Source organism: Glycine soja, chromosome 18 (assembly GCF_004193775.1).
Source record: "Glycine soja cultivar W05 chromosome 18, ASM419377v2, whole genome shotgun sequence".
NCBI lineage: Eukaryota > Viridiplantae > Streptophyta > Magnoliopsida > Fabales > Fabaceae > Glycine > Glycine soja.
The window spans coordinates 34,767,789-34,782,500 of NC_041019.1; the positions used below are offsets into that span (position 1 = coordinate 34,767,789).

General features: G+C 38.8%; 1 protein-coding gene across 1 annotated transcript; it reads left to right on the forward strand.

Moving 5' to 3' along the window:
* Positions 1 to 11,629: 11,629 nt before the first annotated feature.
* On the forward strand, positions 11,630 to 14,472 carry LOC114394612 (probable glucan endo-1,3-beta-glucosidase A6). Its single transcript, XM_028356249.1, has 3 exons — positions 11,630 to 12,074; positions 12,201 to 13,505; positions 13,963 to 14,472. The coding sequence occupies exons 1-3, from the start codon at positions 12,014 to 12,016 to the stop codon at positions 13,998 to 14,000; spliced, it is 1,404 nt and encodes a 467-aa protein (XP_028212050.1). The 5' UTR covers positions 11,630 to 12,013; the 3' UTR covers positions 14,001 to 14,472.
* The last annotated feature ends 240 nt before the right edge of the window (positions 14,473 to 14,712 follow it).

Here is a 14,712-nt window from a genome sequence, read left to right on the forward strand (position 1 = left end):
TTCAGAACAGCTTCTTCTCCAATATTTTTATGAAGGACTCAGTAATATGGAGAGAAGTATGATAGATGCTGCCAGTGGTGGAGCCCTTGGAGACATGACTCCTGCTGAAGCCAGGAATTTAATTGAGAAGATGGCCTCCAACTCCCAGCAGTTTAGCGCCAGAAATGATGCCATAGTTATTAGAGGAGTGCATGAGGTAGCTACAAACCCATCTGCATCATCTGAAACTAAGAAGCTTGAAGGCAAACTGGATGCATTGGTTAACTTGGTAACCCAGCTGGCCTTGAATCAGAAATCTGTACCTGTCGCAAGGGTTTGTGGTTTGTGCTCCTCTGCTGACCACCATACAGACCTTTGCCCTTCCATGCAGCAACCTGGAGCAATTGAGCAGCCTGAAGCTTATGCTGCAAATATTTACAATAGACCTCCTCAACCTCAGCAGCAAAATCAACCACAGCAGAACAATTATGACCTTTCCAGCAACAGATACAACCCTGGATGGAGGAATCACCCTAACCTCAGATGGTCCAGCCCTCAGCAACAACAGCAGCCTGCTCCTTCCTTCCAAAATGCTGCTGGCCCAAGCAGACCATACATTCCTCCACCAATCCAACAACAGCAACAACCCCAGAAACAGCCAACAGTTGAGGCCCCTCCACAACCTTCCCTCGAAGAACTTGTGAGGCAAATGACTATGCAAAACATGCAGTTTCAGCAAGAGACCAGAGCCTCCATTCAGAGCTTAACCAATCAGATGGGACAATTGGCTACCCAATTGAATCAACAACAGTCCCAGAATTCTGACAAGCTGCCTTCTCAAGCTGTCCAAAATCCCAAAAATGTCAGTGCCATTTCATTGAGGTCGGGAAAGCAATGTCAAGGACCTCAACCCGTAGCACCTTCCTCATCTGCAAATGAACCTGCCAAACTTCACTCTATTCCAGAAAAAGGTGATGACAAAAATTTACCTAACACTAACAATTTCTGTGCAGGTGAATCTTCTTCCACAGGTAATTCTGATTTGCAGAAGCAGCACATTCCCCCTCTTCCATTCCCTCCAAGAGCAGTTTCCAACAAAAAAATGGAAGAGGCAGAGAAAGAGATCTTGGAAACGTTTAGAAAGGTAGAGGTAAACATACCTCTGTTGGATGCAATAAAGCAAATTCCAAGATATGCCAAATTCTTGAAGGAGCTGTGCACTAATAAGCGGAAGCTTAAAGGAAGTGAACGGATTAGCATGGGCAGAAATGTCTCCGCATTGATTGGTAAATCTGTTCCTCAAATTCTTGAAAAATGCAAAGATCCAGGTACATTCAGCATACCTTGTATCATAGGGAATAGTAAGTTTGACAATGCCATGCTAGATTTAGGAGCTTCTGTTAGTGTTATGCCTCTGTCTATTTTTAATTCTCTATCTCTAGGTCCCTTGCAGTCAACTGATGTGGTAATTCATTTAGCTAACAGAAGTGTTGCCTATCCTGTTGGTTTCATAGAAGATGTCTTAGTTAGAGTTGGTGAACTGATTTTCCCTGTTGATTTTTATATCTTGAATATGGAAGATGGATTTTCTCAATGATCAGTTCCCATCATTCTAGGCAGACCCTTTATGAAAACTGCTAGAACTAAGATAGATGTTTATGCAGGCACACTGTCCATGGAGTTTGGTGATATAACTGTTCATTTTAATATTCTGGATGCTATGAAATACCCATCTGAAGATCTTTCTGTATTTCGTGCTGAAATAATTGACCATGTTGTTGATGAATACATGACTGATCTTTATTCTAATCTGCATGCCTCTCACTCTTCATGCATTGAGTCTGAAATTGTACTTGATCATATGTCTGAATTTGATGCTGAGAGTGAATCTGAGAGTGATATTGATTGCATGCCTGGTGGTGGTGTTTTACCTTTTGAGATTGATTTTATAGAGTCAGATAGGACTAACCATGTTTCAGGAAGTACACATACCTCTGACTTTCTTTATGAGGTAAAGGCTGAGAAACCATCTCCTTCTACCACTGTCCAGCCGACCACACCAGAATTGAAGCCTCTGCCATCAAATTTAAAATACGCTTACTTGGATGATAGCAAGAGTTTTCCAGTGATTATATCTGCCTCCCTTGCTGATGAGCAAGAGGAGAAGTTGTTGTCAGTTCTCAAGAAGCATAAGAAGGCTATAGGCTGGACCCTGGCGGACATTCCTGGTATTAGCCCATCCACATGTATGCATCGAATAAATTTAGAAGATGGAGCTAAACCAGTAAGACAACCACAGAGAAGACTCAACCCGGTGATTCTTGATGTAGTGAAGAAGGAGATAACCAAGCTTTTGCAAGCTGGAATCATTTATCCTATCTCCGACAGCCAATGGGTGAGTCCCGTCCAGGTAGTCCCGAAAAAGACTGGCCTCACAGTGATCAGAAATGAGAAGGAGGAGCTGATTCCTACTCGGGTGCAGAACAGTTGGAGAGTCTGCATTGACTATAGGAGGCTGAACCAGGTTACCAAAAAGGATCATTTTCCCCTGCCATTCATTGACCAGATGCTTGAACGCCTGGCAGGTAAATCCCACTACTGTTTCCTTGATGGTTTTTCTGGTTATATGCAAATTACTATTGCTCCTGAGGATCAGGAAAAGACCACATTCACCTGCCCCTTCGGCACTTTTGCTTATAGGAGGATGCCTTTCGGCCTGTGCAATGCCCCTGGTACCTTCCAACGGTGCATGATTAGTATTTTCAGTGATTTTTTAGAAAATTGCATAGAGGTGTTTATGGATGATTTCACTGTATATGGATCCTCCTTTGATGGTTGTTTGAATAGTTTGGAAAAAGTTTTGAATAGATGCATTGAAACTAACCTTGTTCTAAATTTTGAAAAATGTCATTTTATGGTTGAGCAAGGTATAGTTTTAGGCCACATTATTTCCAATAAGGGTATTGAAGTAGATCCTGCAAAAATTTCTGTTATTTCACAATTGCCTTACCCCTCTTGTGTGCGAGAGGTGCGATCTTTTCTTGGTCATGCAGGATTCTACAGGCGCTTTATAAGGGATTTTAGCAAAGTAGCCCTTCCACTGTCCAACTTGTTGCAAAAGGAGGTGGAGTTTGACTTTAATGACAGATGCAAAGAGGCTTTTGATTGCCTCAAAAGAGCGTTGACTACCACCCCCATCATCCAGGCACCCAATTGGACAGCCCCTTTTGAGCTTATGTGTGATGCATCAAATTATGCATTGGGGGCTGTCCTTGCTCAGAAAATTGATAAATTGCCCAGGGTGATATATTATGCTTCTAGGACTTTAGATGCTGCCCAAGCAAATTATACTACTACTGAGAAAGAGCTTCTAGCCATAGTTTTTGCTCTTGAAAAATTTCGATCTTATTTGCTTGGTACTCGCATTATTGTTTATACTGACCATGCAGCTCTAAAGTACTTGTTGAAGAAGGCTGATTCTAAGCCTAGGTTGATCCGATGGATGCTCATGCTCCAAGAGTTTGACTTGGAGATCCGTGATAGGAGCGGACCACAAAATCTAGTTGCTGATCATTTGAGTCGGATCGAACGTGTCTCTGATACAGATTCACCTATTCGGGATGATTTCCCGGATGATCATTTGTATATATTGTATAGTATTTCTGACTCTCTTTCTACTCCCTGGTTTGCTAACATTGTCAATTATTTAGTTGCCTCTGTTTTTCCTCCCTTAGCATCTAAGGCCCAAAAAGATAAGATTAAAAGTGATGCTAAGCATTTTATTTTGGATGACCCCTACTTGTGGAAATTGTGCAGTGATCAGGTCATTAGACGGTGCATTCCAGATCATGAGACTGAGTCAGTCCTGCAGTTCTGTCATTCTTCCGCACCAGGAGGTCATCTAGGTGTTCAAAGGACAGCTCGCAAAGTGCTTGATTGTGGTTTTTATTGGCCCACCATCTTTAAAGATGCGTGGAAGATCTGCAGCACTTGTGAGCAGTGTCAGAGAGCAGGAAATACACTTACATGGCGACAACAAATGCCTCAGCAACCTATGCTATTATGTGAGGTGTTTGATGTCTGGGGTATAGATTTCATGGGTCTTTTTCCTGTCTCTTTTGGTTATGTTTACATTCTCCTTGCAGTTGACTATGTTTCAAAATGGGTGGAAGCCAAGCCCACTAGAACTAATGATGCTAAAGTTGTCGCAGACTTTGTCAGGTCTAATCTGTTTTGCAGGTTTGGAGTACCTAAAGCAATTGTTAGTGATCAAGGAACCCATTTTTGCAATAGGACAATACATGCACTGCTTAAAAAGTACGGGGTGGTACACAGGGTATCCACACCATACTACCCCCAGACTAATGGACAGGCAGAAATTTCTAACAGGGAAATCAAGAGAATTCTAGAGAAGATTGTGCAGCCAAGCAGGAAAGATTGGAGTACCAGGCTTGATGATGCTCTCTGGGCACATCGGACTGCCTACAAAGCACCCATAGGAATGTCTCCTTATCGGGTTGTCTTTGGAAAGGCATGTCATCTTCCAGTGGAAATTGAGCACAAAGCATACTGGGCAGTGAAGACTTGCAACTTCTCTATGGATCAAGCTGGCGAGGAAAGGAAGTTGCAACTGAGTGAGTTAGATGAAATCCGCCTAGACGCCTACGAGAATGCCAAGTTCTACAAAGAAAAGACCAAGAAGTTCCATGATAGCATGATAGTTAAAAAAGACTTTGTGGTTGGGCAAAAAGTGTTATTGTATAATTCTAGGCTTGGACTCATGAGTGGTAAGTTGAGGTCTAAGTGGATTGGTCCTTTTGTTGTTACTAATGTTTTTCCTTATGGTACAGTTGAGATCAAAAGCGACTCCACAAACAAGAGCTTCAAGGTCAACGGACATCGACTTAAGCCATTCCTCACGAACCCTTCTTTAGTGGACGTAGTGGTGGAAAAGACTTCCTTACTCCACCCTACTCTTCCTCCACCATGACTTAGGGAGTTTTTCTTTTCCTATCTCCTTCTTTGCTTTTATTACACTTGTCCGATTCTCTTTGATGATTTAATTGTTTTTAATCTTTTAATTGTGCTACATTGAGGACAATGTGTTGTTTAAGTATGGGGGGGGGGGGGGGGAGTGTTCTTTGGTTTTGCTAGTTTTGTTGGTTTTGTTAATTTGTTAGTTGTGTTAATTTGTTAATGTTGTTAGTTTCGTCGGATTTTCAGTTTAATATTTTGGGTCAATTTCGTGTGCACGTACGACTTTGCATGTTTTTATTTGAATTATAGGATATGTTCAAAAAATGGGTAATTGTTTTGAAAATAAAAGTTCTTGACATTTTGTGACTTGAAATCCTTGATTCTTCTCTACATGTCATGATAGTTTTGAAAGCTCAATTTGAAAGTGATGATTTTACCTTTGTGAGAATTTGAGCCATCCATCATTATAATCATTTGGTATGTTTTGCCCCATTGATTGCTTGCACAATAGCCTTGGCTTGATTCTTGTTGATGCGTCCTAATTCACATGCATATTTGGAAATGATTAAGGCAATTTTGTTCTTATAAGCTTCTAGCCAAATGGACTTACCTTGAATTAATTCCTTTGATAGCCCTTTTGAGCCTTGTTTCCCTTTCCTTGTTTTGAAGCTCACTACAAGCCTTAAGTGAAAAACCATGATATTACCATATCCTTAAGGAATTTTGGAGCTTTGGAATTGTTTTGGGAATAAGTGTGGGGGGTTTTTGTTTCATTGGACAACTTGTTTTGTTGGCCATTCTTCATGATGTATTTTGGGCCATACTTGATGTACATTGTATATTGGTTAAATGTTGGACATGCTGAATGAAATGTTGTTTCTCAAAGGCTAAAGAGTTCAAAAAAAAAAAAAAGAAAAAAAAGAAAAAAAAAAAGAAAAAGAAAAGCAATAAAGTTGAGTGAATAAGATCTTAAATGGCACAAGAATGATGAAACTCTTGGTTCTACTCTTCATGTTTAATTTTTATCTTTACTTCTTTTTATTTTCTTATTTTTTTCTTAATATGCACTTATTCCCCTTTGCTCCTCTATTCCTTTGGGATTTAGCCACTTATTCCATATTTCTCCATACCTTGTCATTGGCCCCATTACAACCTTAAAAGACCTTTTGATCCTCATGTGCTTGTGTTTATGGGTTGATTGTCAATTTTAGAATCTTGCCAAGTTTATGTGGTGTTTGCTTTCATGGGTGCTTTGAGGGTAAATAGTAGCCTAGACACTTGAGAGATAGAGTGTATATCTTGTGAGGCTTTATCACTTTTCATTCTTGAGTTGATTAACTATTTTGCCATGATTGGGTTGCTTGGATGATTTTCATGAATGTCTTGACTTTTTGGATCTCCTTATGTTAGATGTTACCCATTCCTTTCATTCCTTGATGTTCATTGAGAAATATGTGAATGTTTTTGTTTGTCTCCCTTTGATATCCTTGGATTTTGTTCTTTGTTTCATTTTGCCCAGGAGTGCAAAAGGCTAAGTATGGGGGGTTTTGATGTGCCATCATTTTCTTCTATTTTCTAAACCCTTTTTGCACCATTTTAATTATTGATTGGTCTTAATTGTCAATTAATTAGGCAGTTTTATTATTTGGGCTCAATTAGCTAATTTGATGTTTTTAATCTAATTTCAGGAATTAATGAAACATTGGGCTTAATCCGGATTTTGGTTGTGGACTTGAAGAGGGCAAATAAAGCAGCGCTTACCTTAGTTAATTTCTAATTAGGAAATTTCGCAATTTTATTTTATGTTGTTCAGTGTTTATTTCGTTTTGGGCCAGAGTATTGTAATAGGGCCCAGTGACTTTGAGTGACTCTTTTTAAATAGCTGCCTTGGGATTCGTGAGGGCATTCCATTCTGTTATGCTATTCATTATTCAGAGCTTTGTTTTAGGGTTTTCGTTTTTCTGTTTTGACGTTTCTGAGTTCGTAATGCAATTTTACGTTTTCTGCTTCTAATTACAATTTCGTTCTTGCTTCTTCTTCTACTTTCGTTTATGTTTCTGTTCATTTACGTTTCTGCTTCATGTTTCAATTGCGTTTTCTGTTTGAATCCATGGAAGGCTAGATTTTCTGGTGTTGTTTCCTTTTGAGGACGAAGCCCAACTCTCTTTGAGGTTTCGCTTGTAATGTGGTTTCCTGGCAGTTCTCCCTTCACCAGTATCCCAAATTCGTGAATATTAATCAGTGCACGCTTCGTGTTCGATTAATTGCCTCTGAGCCTAACTTGCGTTCATGCTTAATGGACGAAGGGCGAACTGGTGTATGTGGTGCCTAATCACGTATTGAAAACCCTAAGTTGATTTTCGCTTAGTAAATTGAAATAGGGTTGGATTAAGTGGTTGACTGTTAGGGACGAATTCTCCAACCCAGGATAAGAGAATGGCTTCTGAATCAGAGGAAACAACCCGTTTTTAATATTAGTAGTTTCGTATTTCAGTTTACTTGTTCTGCTCTTTAATCACAAAACAAACAAACCCCCCCCAATCGTTACTGTTACTGCAAGTATATTATGAACATTTGGTTTGTCACTGCTCGTTGGGAAACGACCTAGGATCACTTCCTAGTTACTGCATTTTCATGTTTATTTGATTCGGGTACGGCCTCGATCAACGACACTAAGAGGCGCTAAGAAAAGTGGCGTCGTTGGAGGCAGAGGTCGCCAAATGGAGGGCTACTGCTCGCACGGTTTGGAGAGTGGAGTGCCCTAAGGTAGCTAATGCCACTGTTTCCTTCGCTGAAGCTGTGAAGTCGAACCACCAACTGCTTTCCAAGGTTGGCAGTGTTTTGGCCAGCTTGGACAGTGATGAACTATTCGAATGCTGCAAAGACTTGAAGAAGAAGAAGAAGAAGGACTTGGTTGGCAAGGTGGAGGGCATTGTGGCAGAGAAGAACGAGCTTGCCAAGATGGTGGGGGACCTCGAGGCCAAGCTAAAAGAGTTAGAGTCCAGGTTGGAGGAGTTCGAGTTGCGAGCGACTAGGAAGAGGGAGGCCAAGAAGGAGCTTTTACAGAAAGGAGGTCGTGGAGTAACACAAAAAAGGCTTTTACAAGGCCATTAGGCAGGCTGGGTTCTTCACCTAGGACATTGACTTAGGTCCTTTTTAACTCTTCAAGGACGTGAAGGACAATGTTTTGCTTGACAAGGAAGATATTGTTGCTAAAGGGGAGGCTGGCGAGGAGCAGGATGCTAAGGAACAAGACGATGATGCCAATGTTTAGGTTGCCTTTTCTTTGTTTTTCTTCATTGCTGGATTTTGGCCGCATAGTCTTTGTAATTATGAAAATTTTTCTTCTAATGCATTTGTTTTCTAATGCATTTTCTCACCATATAAAAATATTACATACACATATTGTACATAAAAGATTAATCTCAAATATTATTATGAAAAAACATTGTCATTGAGAGTAGTGATCCTCACGCGGTACTTAGAAATTTAGGAAGGATTGGTAACTCACACATGAAACGACACAAAAAATTATGCAGTGTTGGTGGAAAACCCATTTAGTTTTAATCAAAGAGTGTTATTCTTATTTAATACAAGGGGCAAATGAGGCACTTTGTGCCTCACCATTTAGAAAGCAATTAAGGTTCATATGATAGTAGAACAGTTAAGTATGTTGTCCACGTTTTGAGTGGTAATATTTTTTTTTTTTTTTCTGGATAGATAGTAATGGAAAAAACAATTGGAGGTAAATTTAGAATAATAAATGTGTACACTAAATAAGATAATTGTCATTATAATAGTTATAGATTTTAGTTCAATTCATAGTCCTTGCCACTTCTCCCATTCACTTATCTCACCACTTTCTCTTATAAATTCAATATCTTTGTGGATCCATGGCAAACAAAGCAACTAACTGTGCCTCCAAACATTGAGTTTGTTTCTCCTTCCTCACTCCATTGTTTTTTCAGTCTCTTCATTTCCTTTCATTTAGATATTTATTTTGTTCTATGTTTTTTTCCTTTCATTTCATTTCTTTGAAGTCGAATTGTAAGGATAGTTCGAACTTAAACTTTAATGATAGTATACTATTTTGTATCTAATTAAATATTAAAGCATGAAACTTAACAACTCTATGTTCCTTTATATCTATGTGTACAAATATCACAAGACATTTGAGTTCCTTTATATCTATGTGTACAAATATCACAAGACATTTGAGTTCACGAATATCTTTTATGAACCATATGTAGTTTCTTTGCTTCAACACATGTAGATTGAACTTTTTTTTTGTTTTTATTTTTTGCAGCAAAACATGATTTTGCTGAGTTTATTTTATCATTGCATGTTTAAATTTGTTTTCTTCAATTGCAAAATGGAAGGCTGAGAAAAACTTATTTTTTTTAACACGTTGTTGGTTAGCTTATAGTTAATCTCAATTGTGTTTTCACCGGAAAAGGTTAAGAAACATAGGGAGAATCTTGAGCCTTTGTTTTCAACGATCAAGTTGATAATATCAGAGAGGGAACCTTTATGCTTTCTTCAAGAATTGATAATCCATTTTGTAAGTACAATGATTTTTCTGAAGGTACAATTGAGAAGGATTGCATCAACAAAGTGGACTTAGCATTGCAAAAAGAATTAGGATTTCATACACACAAAAATTATCACCATACACATCTCGGGTAAATGTGGCCAAGTGAATTTGATGTTCAATTTTAAAAAAAATATTATATTTTTGTCCATATGTCCTAGATGTGCATGCAATTATCACCTTTAGGTTGAGGGATCGTGTATCCTCTCGATTCTTATTGGGTCGACTGACCTAAGACCCATTGACTCAGATGTCAAATGACCTGATCCAAATACGACGTTATTATATAACCCATATTACACCTAGAAAGCGAGACATATTACACTTTGACACTTGAGTGCTTTTGAACTATGTCTCTTTTCTTCAAGGTACATCGTAGTGACAAGAATAATATCTTATTTGTTTCTATCGAGAAAAAAACTGCTTGCATTAAGAACAAGATTACCATAATAAAAAACAAAGGAAATATGTCAATGGAAGAGATTGGAAGATTGATTCAAGAAGTTGAGAAGTACAAGGCTGAATAGAAGAAGTTCCTTAGGAAGGCCAAAGCAATGAATTCTTTGGATGGTTATGTTGGCAAGATGAGGAGTGCTTTGAAGAGAAAGGATATCAGTTCAAAGCTTTGAACACAAGAAAGGAAAAGGATCAATTCTTCAATTACTAAGGAAAAGGCCACGAAGTTGCTTGATGGTGATAACCAGCAAGATGAAGCCGAGGTGCTAGAGGTTCATTTGAAGGATCTTGCTAGTCATTTTGAACCCATCATAGGCAAAGATTAATTAGTTAGCTTTACTGTTGACATTTTTTTTTTGTGATGTCGTCATTTTGTATTGATAAATGAAAACTTTATGATCTGACAATATCTTAAAATAGTTGAAGTTTGATAATTTCATTGAATATGGTGAATTGTTGAGTTAATCGAGCACTCAAAATATTTCTAAGTGATCCTTGGACTTGTTCCATTAATAATTTCATATATTTGTTTTTATCGAATTTTGTACTCGTCCGATGTGTCGAAGGCTACCTTCTTTCTTGAAATGAAAATGTTAAATTTACTAAATTATAATAATTTGATAATTTTAAATAAAAGGGATGAAAGTACAATTATACAGTAATAATTAAAAAATTCAAAGGTTAAATTTACTTAAAATTTTGTTGAATGATCAAACTATACATTCATTATAGTTAACAAATTTAAAATGTTATTAAATCTTACAATTATTTAATCTTAATTAAAAATATAAATATTCTCTCTTTGATACCTTATTTCAGTTATTTGGATGTTGGAAAGAAATAAAATATTATAAACAAAAGAGAAATTATGGAAAAAAAGTTAAAGAGAACCTGTTTCCTATACTTCTCTGTATAGAGTTGTTCAGTTGCTCCAAGCTCTCCCTTTCAGATTAGCAGTGTCGGTGTGTATGTCTGTCGTCGACCATAATAAAGGCTAAAGCATACTCTGTCTGCTGCGCATCAATAGCTTTTTTACAGTACTTATTTTTGCACATCCATAACTTTTTGCTTGTTTTTCTTTGCAAATGTTTATAATTACTGTCTGCTGCGCATCAATAGCAGTATTACTTCATTTTTATTCTAATTTTAAATATTTTATATTATTAATGTGATTTTTATTTTTTAATAGTATACTTAGTACTATAATTTTTTATTTATAGATGGAGTATTTAACAGTGATTAGCAAAATCCTCTTTCCGTCACAGAGGCCCTCGAAAACTATGCACCGAATAGCTGTACGTAGTATCACTCAAACGGCTAACTTCTCTTTCTGTACGGTGATACCTTTTTCAGACTCACTATCACCCACTTTTCCTCTCCTTCATAGAAACTCATCAAACCGAACGCTCACCTCACTGTTCAACCCAAATACAATTAAGAGAAAAATTACAATCATTCTCACTATCCAAAACAAAACAACAACCTGGCCCCCACTCTTTTTACTCGATTCTCTGTAGTAATTATATACTACTATCATAGTTTTATTATTAATTAATTTAACTAACATCACTTTCGCAGAGAACAATAGCTAGCCAGTGAGAAAAGGATAAAATATTCCCCATTTGCAAATGGTCGTTGCAATTCTCTTCAACTCATTAATGATCGTTTCCCCTCTTTCTTAAACCCCCGAAAGCTCGTCTTCCCACACACCCTCTCTCATTTTTTAAGCATCCATTCCATTCGTTCCCCCTCTGTGCAATACAGCTTCTATTTCACCTTCCCCCCCAAAAAAAACCCTTGGCTTTTTCCCTCACCAACATTGTTCCTTTGTTGTTATTCTAGCTTTCATTAAACACACGCGTCGCGCCAGGTGTAGAAGAAACACACTAGCCAACACAACAGCCAAATGTCCATGGTTTAGCGCTCAAGAACCTTCCCAGAAAAAAAAAACTTCTCTTGCCTCATCAAAGAAGTTACTAATTACACTCAAACAAAAATAGCCTAAACAAAATGGCTATGCTTCTTCTCATTCCACTGTTCCTATCATCCATTTTACTATTCCCAATATCAAGTAAGCCACCTTTATTTTTTCTTTTCTTTTGTTGTTTACATGTTTCTTCTTTCTAAGAAGATAATCTTGTTCAAAATAATCTTTTGTTAAGCACGATCGGACACTAAATATATTTATCTTTTACAGGCGCAACAACGTTCTCACCCCAACCCGGAATCTGCTACGGCCAGCTCGGAGACAACCTTCCACCGCCGCGAGAATCTGTCTCCCTCATTACCTCCGTCCATGCGAAGCGCGTGAAGCTCTACGACGCGAACCCATCCATCCTCCACGCGCTTCAAGACACGCGCCTGCAAGTTTCCATCATGGTCCCCAACGACCTCATCTTGAACATCTCCACGAACCAAACCCTGTCCGACCAGTGGGTCTCCGACAACGTCGTACCCTACCACCCCCGCACCCTCATCCGCTACCTCCTCGTCGGCAACGAAGTCACCAGCACCACCGCGGCCACCGCCACGTGGCCCCACCTGGTCCCCGCCATGCGCCGCATCAAACGCTCACTGAAATCCCACGGGATCCGCAAAATCAAAGTCGGAACCTCATCCGCTATGGACGTGCTTCAAACCTCGTTCCCTCCCTCAAACGGTGCGTTTCGCAAAGACCTAACTGCCCCCGTCATGAAACCCATGTTAAAATTCCTCAACCGGACCAAATCGTTTTTCTTCTTAGACGTGTACCCTTTCTTCACTTGGTCCGCTGACCCCTTGAATATAAACCTTGATTACGCTTTATTTGAATCCAAAACTGTAACCGTTAAGGATCCGGTTTCGGGTTTGGTTTACACTAACCTGTTTGACCAAATGGTGGACGCGGTTTATTTTGCGATGAAGAGATTAGGTTTTCCGGGTGTTCGGATCTTTATCGCGGAAACGGGTTGGCCCAATGGAGGCGACTTGGACCAGATTGGAGCAAATACTTACAACGCTGCCACTTACAACCGAAACTTCATAAAGAAAGTCACTAAAAAACCGCGGGTGGGGACACCGGCTCGACCGGGTTCGGCTCTTCCGTCTTTTTTATTCGCCCTCTTCAATGAGAATCAGAAACCGGGTCCGAGTACGGAGCGGCATTTCGGGTTGTTGCACCCGAACGGGTCGAGGGTTTACGACGTGGATTTGTCCGGGGAAACGCCGGAGGCGGAGTTCCGGCCGCTTCCGGTGCCGGAGAATAATGAAAAGTTTAAGGGGAGGATATGGTGCGTGGCGGCGCGCCGGGATAACGCGACGGCGCTGACGGCGGCGCTTGCGTACGCGTGCTCGCAGGGGAATGGCACGTGCGACCCGATCCAATCGAAGGGGAAGTGTTTTAAACCCGATTCGGTTTTCTGGCACGCGAGCTATGCGTTTAGTGCTTATTGGGCGCAGTTTAGGAAGGTTGGCGGAACTTGTTACTTCAATGGGCTTGCAACTCAAACCGCAAAGGATCCAAGTAAGTGATTTTTCCTTTTCAAAAGAAAATAAATGGTTAGTTTTTCGATTAAATTATAATATTTGTTTAATTTTCTTATTGTGATTTCTTATTTTTTTTAGCAATTTATGGGTAAAATTATGCTTAGAGTTATTAGAGATTGAGTTTAATATGAATCTTCATTCAATCAATGTTAAAAAGTTTTATTCTTTCCATTAATCAGAAATTACATAATGTTTACTCTGTTATGTGTAATTTTTAAATTAGTTATTACAAAAGCCTAAAAAAATTATTACTATCAACTTTTGATTGGATGATTGGAAGTTTTGTTGTTTGGAAATTGTTTCAATGTGCAATTATTAAAGTGAAGTGTTTGGTTTGCTAACTGCTTGAAGAAGTGAAAGTGATTCTGTATTATTTTAAATTGGGTTTTGGCGGAATTACTTCCTGTTAGTTTAATTTAATTTGAATTTTGCAGGTTATGGATCCTGCAAGTTCCCTAGCGTGACACTTTGAAGAAGGAGGAATCAAACAAACCAAGCAAAATAGAGCTTTCGTTACGCGATCATATAATGATTATTTAATTTCACTATGTCGACATTGGGAATTTTGAATTAGGGGGATCGTTTTTACTGTAGGGGATAGTGTTTCTTTCATTTCATGAACGTATGTTCCTCCTATAGATAGAGCATCCGAACCCACTAAGAAGGAACATACATTGGTGAATGATTTTGAATACTCCAACCACCGGATCGCCATTATTTAACACCATGTTGGTAGAATAAGTGATGAGGTGCAATGTTTTCTGCTTATTATTTGCACAACTTATCTTCTTTTCAATTGGCATGTAGGATAGCCATTATATGTAACACTAATTCTTTGCACGGTCAATTCACTGACCCCGGATCACCCTTATTTTGATGTTATCTATATCATACTGCTAGAAGTGATAAGGTGCATTACAATTTGCTCAACTTTCGTTCTTTTAGATTGGTAAGGCAAACTAAATGTAATAGTTTTTTGCACTATCATTTCCACAACTACATCGCCATTATTTGACCTCATGCTACTAGAATAAGTGAAGTGCAATGTTTCTATTTGTACAACTTGGACTCTTTTCGATTTGCTAGAACGATAACCATTTTATGCGAATAATAATCTTTTGCACGATCATTTTTATGGAAATTGTTTTGAAATGTTTCCTCTTTCTAGGAATTTAAGTGTATAT

What these genes read in the sequence shown, in the direction of transcription:
- LOC114394612 (XM_028356249.1), top strand. Translation starts at nt 12,014, where the DNA reads ATGGCTATGCTTCTTCTCATTCCACTGTTCCTATCATCCATTTTACTA. An exon ending in TTTACTATTCCCAATATCAA is followed by an intron (nt 12,075 to 12,200) that starts GTAAGCCACCTT and finishes TATCTTTTACAG; the next exon opens with GCGCAACAACGTTCTCACCC. An exon ending in TCAAACCGCAAAGGATCCAA is followed by an intron (nt 13,506 to 13,962) that starts GTAAGTGATTTT and finishes TGAATTTTGCAG; the next exon opens with GTTATGGATCCTGCAAGTTC.